At 39.2% G+C, this 18,195-nt stretch overlaps 1 protein-coding gene across 6 annotated transcripts in view; it reads left to right on the plus strand.

Moving 5' to 3' along the window:
* The window catches only part of STX17 (syntaxin 17), a 121,423-nt gene that overhangs the window by 43,533 nt on the left and 59,695 nt on the right, over window positions 1–18,195 (plus strand). For all 6 annotated transcript variants that reach the window (XM_050938252.1, XM_050938255.1, XM_050938251.1 and 3 more), the window contains one exon: window positions 9,481–9,546. In XM_050938252.1, coding sequence (XP_050794209.1) covers window positions 9,481–9,546 — 66 coding nt within the window. The remainder of the gene's footprint in view (window positions 1–9,480; window positions 9,547–18,195) is intronic.

Below are 18,195 nucleotides of genomic sequence, written 5' to 3' on the forward strand. Positions count from 1 at the left end.
TAATGGGAAGTTTTGGGCAACCTTAACTTACGTGGTGCTACCAGCTCCCTGTATAATAAATAAAATTGAGGAAAGGAGAAGCCCTAAAAAAGGAATATCTGGTGTCCATTGTTAAATTTGAAGGTTACAGGAGGTGCTGTAACTCTTCTAAAGCTATTGGTGAGCTGTGTTTCAGTGATGGCATAATGGATAATGCAGTGTGTGAATGAATATTGACATAACTGTTTCCACTGGAAGGAAGTTTAGAATGGAATTTTTTTCAGTAGAACAACCATCCAACACACATCAAAACAAACTAAAAAAGCACTGCCTCCCATTTGAAAGAAATGCATAGATATAAGAGACTGTCTTGTAATAAAAGCCAAGGGTGGACAGACCACCTATTGAATAGAGTAATGCAGAACTAAGGCTTAAGTTTCACCATTCCCTTTCTCATACTAATAGACTTAAGCAGGATGAAATATTTGTGGCTTACATATTAGGTCAGAAGTGGACAAACTTTTTGCCCCAAGGGCCACGTCAGGGAATATAAATTGTAATGCGGGCCATGAATGCTTAGAAAATTGGGGTTGGGGTGCAGGAGGGGTTGAGGGCTCTGTCTGAGGATGCAGGCTCTGGGCTGGGACCAGGGGTTTTGGAGGGGGATCTGGACTGGGGCAGGGGTGTGGGAAGGGGTGCAGTTTCTGGCTGGGGGTGCAGGCTCTGGGGTGGGTCTGCGGATGAGAGATTTGGGGTGCAGGAGGGTGCTCTGTGCTGGTACTAGGGGTTTGGAGAACAGGAGGGGGATCAGGGCTGGAGCAGGGGGTTGGGGTGTGGGGAGGGGCTCAGGGGTGCAGGCTCTGAGCAGTGCTTATCTTAAGTGGCTCCCGGAAGCAGTGACATGTCCCTTCTCCGGCTCCTAGGCGTGGTGTGGCCCTGACCCAGCTCCCCAGTGGGAGCTTGCGGGACAGCTTAAAACGACTCCAGCCCACAGGCTGTAGTTTGCCTACCCCTGTATTAGATATTAGTCTAAGGTTAAAATACAGCTAAAATGTTTTAACTGGTATTTTATATGCTCTCTGTATTTTCTTAGTTGCAATAAAAGTATTACTTCACAAAGCTAAATAGAACAAAGTGTCAACCTATATGTATTGTCCATACCATGTTAGTGCTGGAAGAACCTGTTATAAAGATGTTTATGGTTTATAAACCTCTTTCTAACAGGCTTCAAATAAGTGGCAAGCACTTAGCACAAAGCTTTATATTCAGTTTAAGCAGTGAAAACTGATGAGAACCAGTATATTCACCCATGGAGTTTGCTTTCTTTAGGGATAGGAGAAAATTATCCCTACTTCTACAGGCTATATGTTTCCTAGAATCTTGAAACGCACAATGTAAATTAAGAACCATTCACTGTAGCATTATTAGAGAAGCCACTTGGACTTTCCACTATTTATAGACTTAATAGCCAGAACTACACACTTTCTTCTGGTGTCTCCCTTTGTTAATGACACCTCCAAAATGTGTTTGTAAAGTTTCTGAAGGAATGAGGTAGTTTAATTTATTAATATAGTTAGATTGCTTCACTACCTGGTTGATTGAGAATGCCTATAGATTGTTCAATATATTGTGCCCTTAGGATTTATGCCCATTGAGTGAAATCAGACAGTGGTGGGCTTCTACCAATTATTTTCAATCTCTTTCGGTTTTCCTCCCTTCCTCTTTCTCTCCATTCTGTTTCTTTCACACACACATATTTTTTAAAGCTATTTTTCTGTGATTGGTGAAAACATGCATATAAAATATATCCTCTAAGATTAAATGAGTCTGTAGGTCAGTGCTGATTTAACTTTTATTGTGTATAAAGCAGGCAGCTACGACCAGAATTCTGTCCAAGATCATTGTCAGGGAAACTCATGCTTAGCAACAGCTTAATTACAGACAGTACAACTGCACATTGTTTCTGTGACAGGCTTCTGTGACCACATAGTAGAAACATTCTACTTTATCTATGGTTAAAGCTTAATTTAAGTTTTTAATTGCAAAATCTAATGCATTTTGAAAAAGTATCTAATTTTTTTTAGGTAGAGAACAGTAGTGTACAAACTATTAAATGATGCAGTTAAATGTGACTACAGAAGAGAAAATTCTTTAATGCAGTTTTTAACACAAATCTTATTTTTCAGGTATTGACTATACCGTTTATTCCAGCTACATCACCTTTGTTTCTTATTCTACAAGCAGGAACTTCTAGCAATATTTAGAACAAGTTTGTCTTCCTGTTTTCAGAACATTATTGGTTGACTAGCTTCATGTACTGTACACAGCCCATAGCTGAAGTTCAGGAGTTTTGTTTTGTTTAGGTCTTGTTAATTATCAGACCATAAAACGTGAAAATCCTAGAAAGTCAACCTTCTGAAATGATTGAATTACATAAATTCTGCTTGATAGGCCTGAGGCAAACTCCCTATCCCAAACAAACTCTTAGAAAACCCTCTTCCTTCATAACCTAAACAAAACAAAGCAGAGTTGTAAACACTGACTAAAAATCCCTTCCCTTCTCAGCTCAGCTTTCATTCTCTGGTTTTGAAATGTCATAATTTCACTAGGTTGTCAGTCACCTAAGGCTGTGTGTACACTTAGGAAGTTTTGCAAAAAATCACCACAGGTATTAGCATCTGTTAATGCTATCTAGACAAGGATCTGGTGACTTTCCAGTGTCTTGATTGTTGAACTTGCTAAAATTCTATAACGTAGACAAAGTCAAAAGTTTCTAATGTAAAAACCTTATTTGTTTTTTACAGTACTTTTATTCATGACATTGGGTTGTTGCCATTTACATAGATGCCAAGGATTGGCTGTCCTTAACAGTGAGATTTACAGCCCCAAAGAATGAGACTTTCCAAGTGGTGTGTTAGGTCACTGCTTGAAACAGGGAGTCTCATCTTTGGTCCTTGGCGACATCTGGTAGTCCAGATTTTTAATCCAACCAGCACTTAATAGTTTGTTTTAAAATGTGCAATGCTTAATATGCACACAAAACATGTAAATGTCCTAATTCATACATGAAGTCTAGGGCATGTGAGAATTTTATATTCTGTGCAGACTAGTGGATTTTAATTAAAACAATTAGTTGCTGGTTGGAACAAAAACCTGGATGTTTGGAGATCCCTGAGGACATGAATTTGTCCAGTTTGATTTAAATTTTGAACTGTATTTTGCAGAATCTGCAAACTTTCGGACAAGTCCTGCTTTGTTTTTTGGGCAAACTCATTTTTTTGACTGTCAGGTATTCTCACACACACCCCTCCGCCCCTAGCGTAGCCTTCTCTCTCACATGCAATATAGAATGCGGGCCTGAAGTCTCCATGGTTACCACAGTATACAAACTTGGAAGCTCTAAGCCCCATGCTTGAGGCCCTGGATGTATTATTGTCTTCTGTAGCGCCCAAGTGAAAATATATTAAATCTTTATATATTTATTCAAAATGAGTGTGATAAGCTTAGGAATGTGTGAGAGTGAGATAGCACGCTGATGAGTGAGTCCTGCACCCAGTGAGTGAGACTTGATATGTCTGCATTTACAACCATCTGAATACAGCAACTTTAACTAACAGGATATAGTACTTAATGTCAAAAGCACTGGATATTACCAAATTTGTTACTCGTTATTTTAATGCAATTGCTGATGTGATGAATTTAACAAAATCTGTAAGTACAAAAAATATGTGGAAAACATTGTGGGGACTCTGAATAACACTGGAAGAATAGAAAAACTCTTGGATGTTGACAGAAAAATATAGCAATATATACAAAATTGAATCCAACATTAAAAAAAAAAAGTATTACCTGATTTTCAAAAGTGCTGAGTCATTTATACAGTTTTGCTTTTCAATGTACAGCCACACTCGAAGTTAAACTTTAACCCTTCCATTTAAGAAAAGATTTCTAAGGCTTTGAAGAATTATAAACTTTCAGAAGGTCATACTATAGATGGAAGCTTTATGAGTTAATAGGATTTCATATATGGCCCTTCTGGATTTGTAATCTCATCCCATATATTGTAGACTGGGGTGCCCAACCTCCAGCTTGTGATCCATACAAGGACCACTAGAGCATTTCATAAGGCCCACGGCCTGCTTCAACACAATATACTAATGGCTGATTATTAACGTTTTGTCATGTTTACATTATTTTAGTTCACACCAAGTGTGTAAATACACGATACTGTACCTAGGTTGTTTCTATTTAAATACATATGAAACAAGTTGAACTTAAAATATAAATCAATACAGGTGACTTTAAATCGTATTAAAATGTGTAGAATCTTTAACCCACACAAGGTTGTGCTTAGGTTTATGTGTCCCTCCTATGTAGTAAGGCTAGGCACCACTGGACTAGACAATCAGAACAATAATACATTAGCTGGAATAGCTCTTTAATCATCACATTTTTATATATCTCTTTATAATTTTTTGACTGAAATAAATTTTAGCACCAGCAATCTTGCAGGCTGTCAGTACCAACAACTAAACTGTTTCCTATAGAGTATTTCTTGTTGAATTACATTTTAATCATATAAACCCATCACCCCTTGGGGTAAAAAGATAACTTTGTAAAATCTAGTCTTCTTTATTTTGCAGGTTACTTTTAAGCAAAAATCATTAATTATGCCAAATCGCTTAAAGCAGCAACATTATTTACTTATGAGGAAGCCAATGTCGCTAACCTCATTTCATGAATATTGATTTAAACCTTAGGTTCCAGAGATAATCCAGACAATTAATCTACTAAATCACTTGTTTGAAGAAAATATAAAATCAATGTATAATGAAATTTGACCTTGAGACCACCTGTTAGACTCTTGCTTCTCAAAGATGATAAAACAATATTTTGAATTCTCCTCATAATCAGGGGTTCTGAGAATCTAAACCAATATGAGTTTGAGAGGGCACTCCCTAAGAAATTAGCACTCAGTCTTTCTATTCTTTGTCAGGCTTTCTTGAAGGTCACTATTATTTTCTAAAACACACTGCTTGAATATGAAGCTCTCTTACCCCAAAACATGTATTGAATGTAATATTTAACATGAATATTTGACACAAACCTTTCAGTATGACTATTTCATACAACACCCTTACAAATATCAAAATTTGTGATAGTCTCAGGTAGATCAGCATAGCTGCTGTGAGAACACTAGGAGAGGTTGAAGGATATGATACGCTGTGTGTATATATAGAGCAGGGGTTCCCAAACTTGGTTCGCGGCTTGTACCGGGTAAGCCCCTGGCAGGCCACGAGATGCTTTCTTTACCTGAGCGTCCGCAGGTATGGCCACTCACAGCTCCCAGTGGCCACAGAGCAAGCCGGAAACCAAATTTGGGAGCCCCTGATATAGAGGAAGCATGCTCTTGTGGTAAGGGCACAGGATAGGGAACTGAGAGATCTGAGTTCTCTTTCAGCCATGGACTTCTTGTGTGACCTTGAGCAAGTAACTTATGGTGGAATTTTCAAAAGTTTTTGTGGGCACAAGTGGCTTGCTGCATGCTCCATCTGGGGCTCAGGGCATGTTTATGGTTACAGGGGATTTTCAGAACAGAATGTTAGTTCTGCCCAAGTCCACTGAGTGTTCTGGAGGGTGAGTACTCTGAGTGGTATTCAGTAATCACTCTGGGCCCTATGTGCTTGAAAAAGTTCCTCTTTAGTCAGTGACACAGTTCTAGCAGCCTCTGCATAATAGAATATGGTCTTCTGCAGTGCACCTCCTCTAAACTTCCTGACCAGAAGCTAAACAGTGAGATACATTTTCCAGAACTGCACTCTCAGAGAGCAGAACTTGAGCAGAGGTGCTGGAACAGTTTGTATGGTGGGGGTACTGAGAGCCATTGAACCAAACTGTGAACCCTGCATATATGATGGAAACCACTTCAAGCCAGGGGGTGCAGCAGCACCTCACCACCCATGGTTAAGTAGAATTTTCAAAAGTGCATGACATAGAACAGGAGATTCTTAGAGAGGTGTCATCGTAGGTTGTATTTCTAGGTGGAGGCTGAACCAGTTGCTGGTTACAGCCCAGAACCCATCTAAATATGCTACAGGTCGAGATGTGAAGGAAAAAGATTAGCAGAGCTGTCAGGTGATTAAAAAGATTAATCAGGATTAATCGTATGTTTAAAGAATAATAGAATACCATTTATTTAAATATTTTTGGATGTTTTCTACATTTTCAAATATATTGATTTTGATTATAACAGAGAATACAAAGTGTACTGTGCTCACTTTATATTTGATTACAAATATTTGCACTATTTAAAACAAAAGGAATAGTATTTTTTAGTTCACCTAATACAAGTACTGTAATGCAATCTCTTTATCATCAAAGTTGAACTTACAAATGTAGAATTATGTACAAAAAAATTGCATTAAAAATAAAACAATGTAAAACGTTAGAGCCTACAAGCCCACTCAGTCCTATTTGTTGTTCAGCCAATGACTCAGGTAAACAAGTTTGTTTATATTTGCAGGAGATAATGCTGCCTGTTTTGTTTTCACAATGTCAACTGAAAGTGAGAACAGATGTTTTCATGGCGCAGTTGTAGCTGGTGTTGCAAGATATTTACATGCAAGATGCATTAAAGATTCATATGTCTCTTCATGTTTCAACCACCATTGCAGGGGGCATGCATCCGTGCTGATGACTGGATTGCTCAATAACAATTCAAAGCAGTGCGGACTGATGCATATTCATTTTCATCATCTGAGTCAGATGCCACCAGCAGAAAGTTGATTTTCTTTTTTGGTGGTTTGGTTTCTGTAGTTTCTGCATCGGAGTGTTGCTCTTTTAAGACTTCTGAAAGCATGCTCCACACCTCATCCCTCTCAGATTTTGGAAGGCACTTCAGATTCTTAAACCTTGGGTCAAGTGCTGTTGCTATCTTTAGAAATCTCACAGTGGTACTTCCTCTGCGTTTTGTCAGACTTGTAGACTCTAAAGTTTTGTATTGTTTCGTTTTTGAGTGCAGTTATGTAACAAAAAAAATCAACATATTTAAGTTGCACTTTCACGATAAAGAGATTGCACTACAGTACTTGTATGAGGTGACTTGAAAAATACTGTTTCTTTTGTTTATCATTTTTACAGTGCATATATTTGTCATCAAAAATAATAATATAAAGTGAGCAGTGTACACTTTGTATTCTGTGTTGTAACTGAAATCAAAATATATTGGAAAATGTAGAAAAACATCTAAAATATTTAATACATTTCAGTTGGTATTCTATTGTTTAACAATACGATTAAAACTGCAATTAATCACGATTAATTTTTTTAATCATGATTTTTTGAGTTAATTCCGTGAGTTAGCTGTGATTAATCGAGAGCCCTAAAGACTAGTCTTCCTTTCTTTCAGAGAAAGAGGTGGTGACAATATTCTCTAGCTAAGGTTTGTGATCCAACTTGACATTGACTTCATTGTGAATAGACTCATATATGATGAGCAGAGGGGTGACCTGGAGTGGGCAACATACAGGGACCACATCCTTTCACTCCCCATCAGGCTCACTACTCTAGTCATGTTAGCCACCTGGGTTCTTTCAAAGTACCTTCAGAGAGACCACTAGCATCTTAGATATTATAACATACAGTATAATCAGCAAAAAATCCTGTGGCACCTTATAGACTAACAGACGTTTTGGAGCATGAGTTTTCGTGGGTGAATACAGTTTCTCCTCTCTTGGTTTTCACACCTCAACTGCTAGAACAGGGCCTCATCCTCCCTGATTGAACTGACCTCGTTATCTCTAGCTTGCTTGCTAGCATATATATACCTGCCCCTGGAAATTTCCACTACATGCATCTGAGGAAGTGGGTATTCACCCACGAAAGCTCATGCTCCAAAACGTCTGTTAGTCTATAAGGTGCCACAGGATTCTTTGCTGCTTTTACAGATCCAGACTAACACGGCTACCCCTCTGATACTTGATACAGTATAATAGCACTCTTAATGTGTAAAGCAAAGCAAGATGTCTCAGCATTTCTTATGGGAAGTATAAGGAGGAATAAGTGCTTTTTGAAGAAATTCTGTGATCGTGTACATTTGGAGAACAGTTTTTTTTCATGGTTTAATGGTATTGAATTGATGTGGCAAATTACATTATGTTACAATCAGCTGAATAGTTTTTTTTAGAAAATATAGTGTAGGTCAGGTTTGTCATTATTTAATAGATAGCATAAACTGCAGAATTTAGGGTGTTGGTTCAGTCCCTTCTCTAATTTTTATTAAAGAACAATGATTTTATCAGCATAACGAGTTATGCAGGTGTTCCTAATACTCTTTTTTTTTTAAATGGTCCTTCTGATTTAATTTAATTGACCTCAAACTATTATTTTTTTTCTTAATACTGTGCAAAATCTTAGTATGAAGGACCTTTTCTCTCTAACATACTCTCTAAATTGAGAAGTAACTCCTGATTCCTTATATGATGGTTAGGAGAGTCAGGACTTTGGAATATTTTGAGTTGATCTTAAATTAAAAATAAAAAATTAAAAAAATTAAAAATAACACAAATAAAAGATAGAGGGTAGATAAAATATGCTATTGAGAGGATGATTTATGAAGATACTGAAAGAATTAATGTTACTTAAAATGGCAACTCATATTTTTGATTAAAACCTATGCTGTTGTTTTCCTCTGTCATTTAAATGACTAAAAATGTTCATACGTGAGCCTGTATTTTCTCTTATTTCATTTAATACATTATTTAATGTTTTAATTGTATTTACCAAAAATCCCAGTTTGTATTGTTTGCTGGTAAAATTATTTTTTGTTAAGAGATTTGCTTTTATGGTAGGAGTGTCTCTGTGGTAGCTTTTTGTGAACTGTCAGTAGCAAGGATTGATTTATTTAACTGATGAAAAGCTTTGTATGATGATTTTGATATCCGGGGTATTTATCATTTGAGTCATTGCTGTGGCCCCAGTCTGGTAAAGAATGCTGCATGGATGGCCCCTGCTGAAGTCAGTAGGGCTTCGTGCATGTGATCATCTTTTTTGGATTGGGGCCCATGTTTGTAACTGTTTTAAAGTATTAAAATTAAATGGCATGTGCAGTCTCTTGAAGGGAACGTAATTCTCTATATAAAAATAACATCTGGTAGCTTGTTGTTTTGTAACAGGCATGACTGGTACAGCTCTCCCCCCTATGTTCTTCACTGCTTGCTGTCATCTCTCTGCTGTTCATTAATGGAAATATACTGTAACATTACCAGAACTCTATTAAGTCTATTTGTTGTTGAAAACTAATACAAGGTCTCTGGTTATGTTAGGATGAATGAAAATATAGTGAACCAAATTAATCCCTCGTGAAGATCTATTTACTTCCCTGGCTTTGCACCAGGAAGAGTTTGGCCCTGTTATTACTGCAAACTACAGAAATGTAAAATAATTATTGAGTGATAAAGTTTCTTTTCTAGCAGTTATACAGAGTATTTTTTCTTTATGTAGTATCAGAAGTGCAGACTGTGGGACAGATTACACGAAGAGCACATCAATGCAGGACGTACTGTTCAGGTAAGGTTATTAAAGTGGCTATGTGAAATTAATGGGATTAAATGGCTTTTAATCTAGTACTCGATGGGATGGAGAGGGTTTTTGATAGGGATTAATACTTTATAGGCACCTGTTACTGCTTTATTTTAAGGTAGGGTTACCCAAAATGTGGCCTGAGGGGCAAATGTAGCCATAGGTTTTCTCTCCTTGTAAGTGCAGAAAGAGAACAAAGATGATCATCTACAGTGTTTATTGCCAGCAAACTCAAACCACAAAATGTTTCTATTAATCTAACAAGGTACAAGTGCAAGTAAATTTTGTGGTTGTGTGCCCTTATTTTTGATTTTTAAATACTATGTGTATGCATGCAAATCTGCAGCTGTGTGTGGCTCTTAGCACCTGACAAATTATTAATGCAGTCTTGTGTGTTGCAGAGTTTGAACGCTGGGTTATCGTATGTTATAAATATAATTAGAACATAGCAATTGTTATAATGGAACAGACGTGGGCTCGGCTTTCCAACATAAATAGACCTAAATGGATCATCCATATTGGATGTTCAGATCCGCTCTTAGATGCGTAAATACCCATTTTACTTGCGTAGGTGTCAAAGGATCTGATCTTGCAGTGTGATTCAATGGCATGGACACCTGTGCCTATATGGAGGTCAATAAACTTCATGCCCAGTCAACCTTAACTTGGTCCTGTGTGGAATGTCATGAAAGTTTAAAAAAACAAACCCACATCTCCTAGATACAGAGCAATGCAAAGTAATATACATGCCAGAGAGTAGCATCCAGCCAGCTAATGACCCATCATCCAAGGAGCCTCATTGATAGAAATGTCTGCTAAGATCATATTAAAGTTCACATTTGTAATACTACAAACAAATCTTACCTTAAAATTGGTTATTGTCTCTTATGAAAAATAAAAGGAGATTAAAACTCACAGTCAGAAGTAAACGTTAATCACAAAGGAACAATGGCCTCAAACAAAGGGCAAAGTTAAAGTTGAGTGGGTGTCATCTTGAGTCCATGGCTGAGTAGGTTTGGTTTATAAGAGATGGAAGGTATATGATTGTCTGTGGGCAGAAATGTGATAGGTGATATATGTAGAAATGTAGTTTTATTTTGTGTTTCCAGGTTTTGGGAGGTTTGAATTTGGCATTATTATGTTTTGTGTGATGTGTTTCTGATGTTTGAAGATGAAATAACAGCACTTGGTTCTTTGTATACTCCAAAGTTTCTTCTGAAGGTGACTGCAGAATCAGACCCTTAGAACAACAGTTAGAACAGTATTGTAACCTAGGCTCCTGACAAGTGGACACCTGTTTAGCCACAACTGAGTTAAAATTGTGCGGTTTATAGACAGTTGAATAGTAATGGTAGATAGGGCTTTACGTGGAGTTCTAATTTTATCGATGTCACTCTTACAGTTTTAGCAAGATGACGTCTATCAGTTGTAGATTCAGAAGTGCCACCTGTATTAATATAATGTGAAATATATTTAAAGATAAAATCTGTAATACAAAATAATTTTTTATATTGTATCTGCAACTATGTAATTTTGGGGCTGAGCAGAAGGGGTACCATTTTTACTTAAAGCTAACCCAGTGTCCTTACTTTTGTATTTAATTCTTTTATGTTTTCATGTTTTGATGCTGAAAGGATAAGTTATGCATTAAACTGATATACAGTCTGATATTAACAGCCCAGAATAAGTATTTGGATCCATGCAAGCAAAGAATAGACTAGGACTTTGTTTTAATTAAATAGTTAGGAGTCTGGAGTACTTGATAATAAATTATATGACATGTAGAATATGTTTGCTCTAAGCTGTTTAAATGTTTACCAATGGACTTGTGTTCTGTTTGTTTGCAAAGAAATCAGATTAATTATTTTGATACCAAATGTTCTCTGCAGCACACACTTTGCTCTCAGAATTAGATGTTGTAAAAATACATTAGGAATCCCTAAGTCAATATTGACCCAAGGCACCCGCCACAGGTTTTAGACAAATATATGCACAGCCACTCTACATTTAATCCATGTAGCATAATTAGCCATTTTTCTGAATTTTCAGTTTACACAGAATAATTACTTTTATTGTATTTTAAAGCTGGACAAAAGTATAATAGAAGTATAGGTAAGTATAAATGTATACCTCTTACTCCTGGTAAACCGAATGAGATATTAAAAAACAGTTTTAAAAGAAAATTTCACCAATGGGTTTTGAGATTTATTATTTTGCAGAAAATTATGCTATTCCTTTCAGAACATTAAGAAGGTAGCTCTTGCATACAGTGTCCTCAATTTCTGAAGTCGTTTTGATAGATTCCCCCCCCCCCTTCTAATATACTGTCACAGGGCATACCTGCCCTGTAGTGCCCCCTGTTGACTCAGTGTTGTACTGTGTGCCCTCCCTGCCATAATTTTGCTTCATTTGAGGTGTGGCTGAGCGCTCTGGCTGGGTCATTTTGAGTTCAGTTCCCTTTCAGGGTAACAAGTACAAACAAAAGTCCCAACCAATGCAAAGTACTTTCTCTCCACTTGGTTTCCTCTTTAACCTACCCTGGACTTCGTTCCTCATCTGTTCTGGGTTAACTGTCAGGCTCTCAGAGCCCTGACTCCCAGGCTCTTTCCCTAGAATCCCCTCAGTCTCCTGCAGACCCTCATTCAGGGCCTTTCACAGGAGCCTACCAACTTTCTCTGGTTCCACACTCTTCATACTGAGTTCTCATCCCTTTTAAAGAAATCACCCACCTGATCAAGTCCAGTTTGGAGAGTGGGGGTGAGAGGGAAGGAATAGTAGCTAATCTGGAGCAGATGTGACTGAGCCCAGCTACCGCTTAAGGATCAGTCAACCATGTGACACATATCCTAGTCACTCTGTAGAGCTGCAGGGGCAACACACATGTAATAACTTGGTAAATTTTGCTGAGGAGTTTGCCCCAGATGTGTTCAATGCAACAGATCATTAATAGTCTATCATAAGCTTTAAGAGAACTCAAAAGGAACAGTACAACAGCCCAGCAAGGTGTTATTACAACAGATAAATGAATGCTCCCAGTTGGAGGTAAAACATATTACCACTATCATAGAGTATGTAAGTTGTTGAATAAAAAGGAAAAAATGCCAAGGATGCCCTGTCTAGCTCCAGTCCATTTCCAACCTAGACTTGCACAACAGAAAAGTCCTGCTTAGTGGACATGTGCAAAAGAGAGAGCCTATTTTGAACAATATACCAAATAGTTCTGGGATATGCTGTCCTTAAAATGCAATTCTAATCAGAAAACTAACTTGAACATTTTTGTTTAATGCTTTTTCATTTGTAAACTGAACACACATGTGTCATGGTATAATTCCCCACTCTCAACCTTAGTGTCCGAAAGATGGGGTACCAGCATGAATTCCTCTAAGCTCAATTACCAGCTTAGTACTTGTAGCGCTGCCACCAACTAGGAATTCCAGTGCCTGGTACACTCTGGTCCCCCCAAAACCTTGCCCGGGGACCCCCAAGACCCAGTCCCTCTGGATCTTAACACAAGGAAAGCAAACCCTTTCCCTCACCGTTGCCTCTCCCAGGCTTCCCCTCCCTGGGTTACCCTGGAAGATTACTGTGATTCAAACTCCTTGAATCTTAAAACAGAGAGGAAAATTCGCCTTCCCCCCTCTTTCTCTCTCCCCCTCCCAGACTCTCCCTGAGAGAGAAAGTAATCCTAACACAGAGAGAAATTAACCTTTCTCTCCCTCTTCCCTCCTTTCTCCCCACCAATTCCCTGGTGGATCCAGACCCCGTCCCCTGGGGTCTCACACCAGAATAAAAAAAACCAATCAGGTTCTTAAACAAGAAAAGCTTTTAATTAAAGAAAGAAAAAACAGTAAAAATTATCTTTGTAAATTTAAGATGAAACATATTACAGGGTCTTTCAGCTATAGACACTGGGAATACCCTCCCAGCCTAAGTATACAAGTACAAATTAAAATCCTTTCAGCAAAATACAAATTTGAACTCCTTCCAGCCAAATACACATTTGCAAATAAAGAAAACAAACATAAGCCTAACTCGCCCTATTTACCTAGTACTTACTATTCTGAGCACATAAGCACCTGTATCAGAGAGATTGGAGAGAAACCTGGTTGCACGTCTGGTCGCTCTCAGAACCCAGAGAGAACAACAACCAAAATCTAACAGCACACACAAAAACTTCCCTCCCTCAAGATTTGAAAGTATCCTGTCCCCCGATTGGTCCTCTGGTAAGGTGACAGCCAGGCTCACTGATCTTGTTAACCCTTTACAGGCAAAAGAGTTATGAGGTACTCCTGTTCTATTAACCCTTAACTATTAACCCTTAACTATCTGTTTATGACAACCTGAGTTGCAAATCATGAGTGAAAGATTTTTTTTTTCTAGCTGTCAGCCCTGCAAACTCAAACTGGGCTCTTTGTTTCTCATATATCTTCTTCAACAATAATGAAGACTCTATAGGACAAATTATGGCCTCTGTTATATACCTTTACAGTGCCTTTGTCTTCAAATGGAGTTTAAATTATTCTTCAGTTGGGTTATACAGGTCAAGTACATTTTTTTGCCTTTAACACTTTAGATACAAGTGAGTAGCAACTGTGTGTTTATTTTTTTTTAAATTCGTGTATGTTTAGAGCAGAGGTTCTCAAACGGGGTTGGGACCCCTTGGGGGTCACGAGGTTATTACATGGGGGGTCGCGAGCTGTCAACCTCCATCCCAAACCTCGCTTTGCCTCCAGCATTTATAATGGTGTTAAATATATAAAAATTATTTTTAATTTATAAGGAGGGTCACACTCAGAGAGGCTTGCTATGTGACAGGGGTCACCAATACAAAACTTTGAGACCACTGGTTTAGAGGGTGGGATTTTCAAAAGTATTCAGTGTTGTTATTACTTTGCTCCCATTGTTGTCAGTAATAAAACTCCCTTTGACTTCAAAATCCCACCCATAATCTTTTCATTGTCTTAATGGTCTTTACTGATTTAAGGCCAGTTTCAGAGGTTAGTGTCATCTGGTGTAACTTAAACATTTCCCTAACTTCTTTAACATGTAAGTTACATCAGCTTGAAGGCAGTTATCAGAGTTGCAAACTTCCATGACTTTCTTGGGAGTCTCATAATATTTGGGGTTTTTCTTAAAGCACCAGTTTCTGGAGTCAAATGATTACATGAAAATCTCAACTTTTATTGAAATAAGAGTAAGTTTCCAGTCCTCAGGATTGCAGAGAAAAAAGCTTGAAAACATGAACCTGAAAGGCATAAAACCAGAAGTGAAATAAAAAGAACCACAAATTTATTATTTTAAAAAAAAAAAACATGATTTTTTTCAGTCAGTCTCAAGACTTTTGGGAGGCCTGACCCTTGTTTTTTGAATGCTTGTGGTTAACAATACTGAGTTAGATTCAGGTTTCCTTAGACCCACATCCATTTATCAACTTGTAACTTGTATCCCTTAACGCATCACTTTTGAACTAAGCCTAGAAAGTGTAAGGAAGTCTATGTTGGTGGAATTTGTCAAAAAAAAAAAAAAAGGGAAGAGAGGGATGTGACAGGAAAAGCACCTAAAGGTGTAGGTCAAGGATCGGCCACCTTTGGCACGCAGCTCGCCAGGGCAAGCCCCCTGGCGGGCCGTGCCGTTTTGTTTACCAGCCACGTCCGCAGATTCGGCCGATCGCGACTCCCTCTGGCCGCGGTTTCCCGCTCCAGGCCAAGGGGGGTCGCGGGAAGCGGTGGCCAGCACATCCCTCGGCCCGCGCTGCTTCCCACAGCCCCCATTGGCCTCAGACGGTGAACCGCGGCCAGAGGGAGCCGCAATCCGCCGAACCTGCAGACGCAGCAGGTAAATAAACCGGCGCAGTGGGCCAAAGGTTGCCCATCCGTGGTGTAGGTTAAAATACACCCCTCTCCTCTGGCTCTTCAACAGGTAAATTCCACCAGATTTTACTCTCTTAGACTCTGTGGGCCAAATTCCAAGGTGATCTATAAGGGCACAGCTACACTGGCAAAGTTACAGCACCAGCAGTTACAGTGCTGCTCAGAGAACACTGAAGGGATACCGCTGTTGTGTATTCACACTGTCAGCTGCCTGTGCAATATCGTTTTCACACTTGTGGCACTTGCAGCAGTATTCGAAGCCGTGCAGCTGTCCCACAGAACACCTCTTTCTCTTCTGCTGGTAAGACTTGTGGGAAGGTGGAGGGGGTCGCGGGGGCATCCTGGGTCCTGTTCCAATGACCTGTGTTGCATTGCTTCGCATCCCAGAAATTCTTGTGCTTCCATCTGCATTTGGCGCCATCTTTCAATGGTTTGTGTACTGCGTGCCCTGCCTCTTCAGGTTACAGGAATGGATCCCGAACTGCTGACCAGTATGCTGCTCGCTCTGACTAACATGTCACAAGTGACAGGGGAGTTATTCCTTAAACTACAAAGGCAAGAGGAGTGCAGCATTGATCTTGCCACGCACAGTAGCTACAACTCGAGATTGCTTGTGGCATTCACGGAGATGCTGACCACAGTGGAACGCTCCTTTTGGGCTTGGGAAACAAGCACTGAGTGGTGGGAGCACATCGTGATGCACGTCTGGAATGATGAGCAGTGACTGCAGTACTTTTAGATGAGAAAAGCCACATTCATGGGACTGAGAGATGAGCTCGTCCCAGCCCTGTGGCGCAAGGATACAAGAAACATAGAATCATAGACTTTAAGGTCAGAAGGGACCATTATGATCGTCTAGTCTGATCTCCTGCACAGCACAGGCCACAGAATCTCATCCACCCACTCCTATATCAAACCCCTAGCCTATGTCTGAGCTACTGAAGTCCTCAAATCGTGCTTTAAAGACTTCAAGGTGCAGAGAATCTTCTAGCAAGTGACCCGTGCCCCACACTGCAGAGGAAAGCGAAAACCCCCCAGGGCCTCTGCCAATCTGCCCTGGAGGAAAATTCCTTCTGACCCCAAATATGGCAATCAGCAAAACCCTGAGCATGTTGGTAAGACTCACCAGCCAGACACCCAGGAAAGAATTCTCTGTAGTAATTCAGATCCCGCCCCATCTAACATCCCATCACAGGCCAGTGGACATATTTACCACTAATAGTCAAAGATTAGTTAATTGCTGAAATTAGGCTATCCCATCATACCATCCCTTCCATAAACTTATCAAGCTTAGTCTTGAAGCCAGATATGTCTTTTGCCTCCACTGTTCCCCTTGGAAGGCTCTTCCAGAACTTCACTCCTCTAATAGTTAGAAACCTTCATCTAATTTCAAGTCTAAACTTCCTGATGGCCAGTTTATATTCATTTGTTCTTGTGTCCACATTGGTAATGAGCATAAATAATTCCTCTCCCTCCCTGGCATTTATCCCTCTGATATATTTATAGAGAGCACTCATATCTCCCTTCAGCCTTCTTTTGGTTAGGCTAAACAAGCCAAGCTCTTTGAGTCTCCTTTCATAAGACAGGTTTTCCATTCCTTGGATCATTCTGGTAGCTCTTCTCTGTACCTGGTCCAGTTTGAATTCGTCCTTCTTAAACATGGGAGACTAGAACTGCACACAGTATTCCAGATGAGGTCTCACCAGTACCTTGTATAACGGTACTAATGCTTCCTTATCTCTACTGGAAATACCTCCCCTGATGCATCCCAAGACTGCATTAGCTTTCTTCACAGCCATATCACATTGGCGGCTCACAGTCATCCTGCGATCAACCAATACTTCGAGGTCCTTCTCCTCCTCTGTTACTTCCAACTGATGTGTCTCCAGCTTATAACAAAAGTTCTTATTGTTAATCCCTAAATGCATGACCTTGCACTTTTCACTATTAAATTTCATCCTATTACTATTACTCCAGTTTACAAGGTCATTCAGATCTTCCTGTATGATATCCTGGTCCTTCTCTGTATTGGCGATATCTCCCAGCTTTGTGTCATCCGCAAACTTTATTAGCACACTCCCACTTTTTGTGCTAAATTCAGTAATAAAAAGATTAAATAAGATTGGTCCCAGAACCGATCCCTGAGGAACTCCACTAGTAACCTCCCTACAGCCTGACAGTTCGCCTGACAGTTCACCTTTCCGTGTGACCCATTGTAGTCTCCCCTTTAACTGGTTCCTTTTCCATCTTTCAATTTTCATATTGATCCCCATCTTTTCCAATTTAGCTAATAATTCCTCATGTGGAACTGTATCAAATGCCTTCGTGAAATCGAGGTAAATTAGATCCACTGTGTTTCCTTTGTCTAAGAAATTTGTTACCTTCTCAAAGAAGGAGATCAGATTGGTTTGGCACGATCTACCTTTTGTAAAACCATGTTGTGTTTTGTCCCAATTGCCACTGACCTCAATGTCCTTAACTACTTTCTTCTTCAAAATTTTTTCCAAGGCCATGCATACTACAGATCCAGAAGTTCTTCAGTCCAATCCACTTCCCTAACTAATTTCCTTAAATTTTTAAAGTTAGCCCTCTTGAAATAAAAAACGCTAGTCCCAGATCTATTTTTGTTTATCCTTCCATTTAGTTTGAACTGAATTAGCTCATGATTGCTTGAACCAAGGTTGTCCCCTACAACCATTTATTCTATGAGGTTCTCACTGGTCACCAAAACCAAATCTAAAATAGCATCCCCTCTTGTTGGTTCAGC

This window comes from Gopherus flavomarginatus, chromosome 2 (genome assembly GCF_025201925.1).
Source record: "Gopherus flavomarginatus isolate rGopFla2 chromosome 2, rGopFla2.mat.asm, whole genome shotgun sequence".
NCBI lineage: Eukaryota > Metazoa > Chordata > Testudines > Testudinidae > Gopherus > Gopherus flavomarginatus.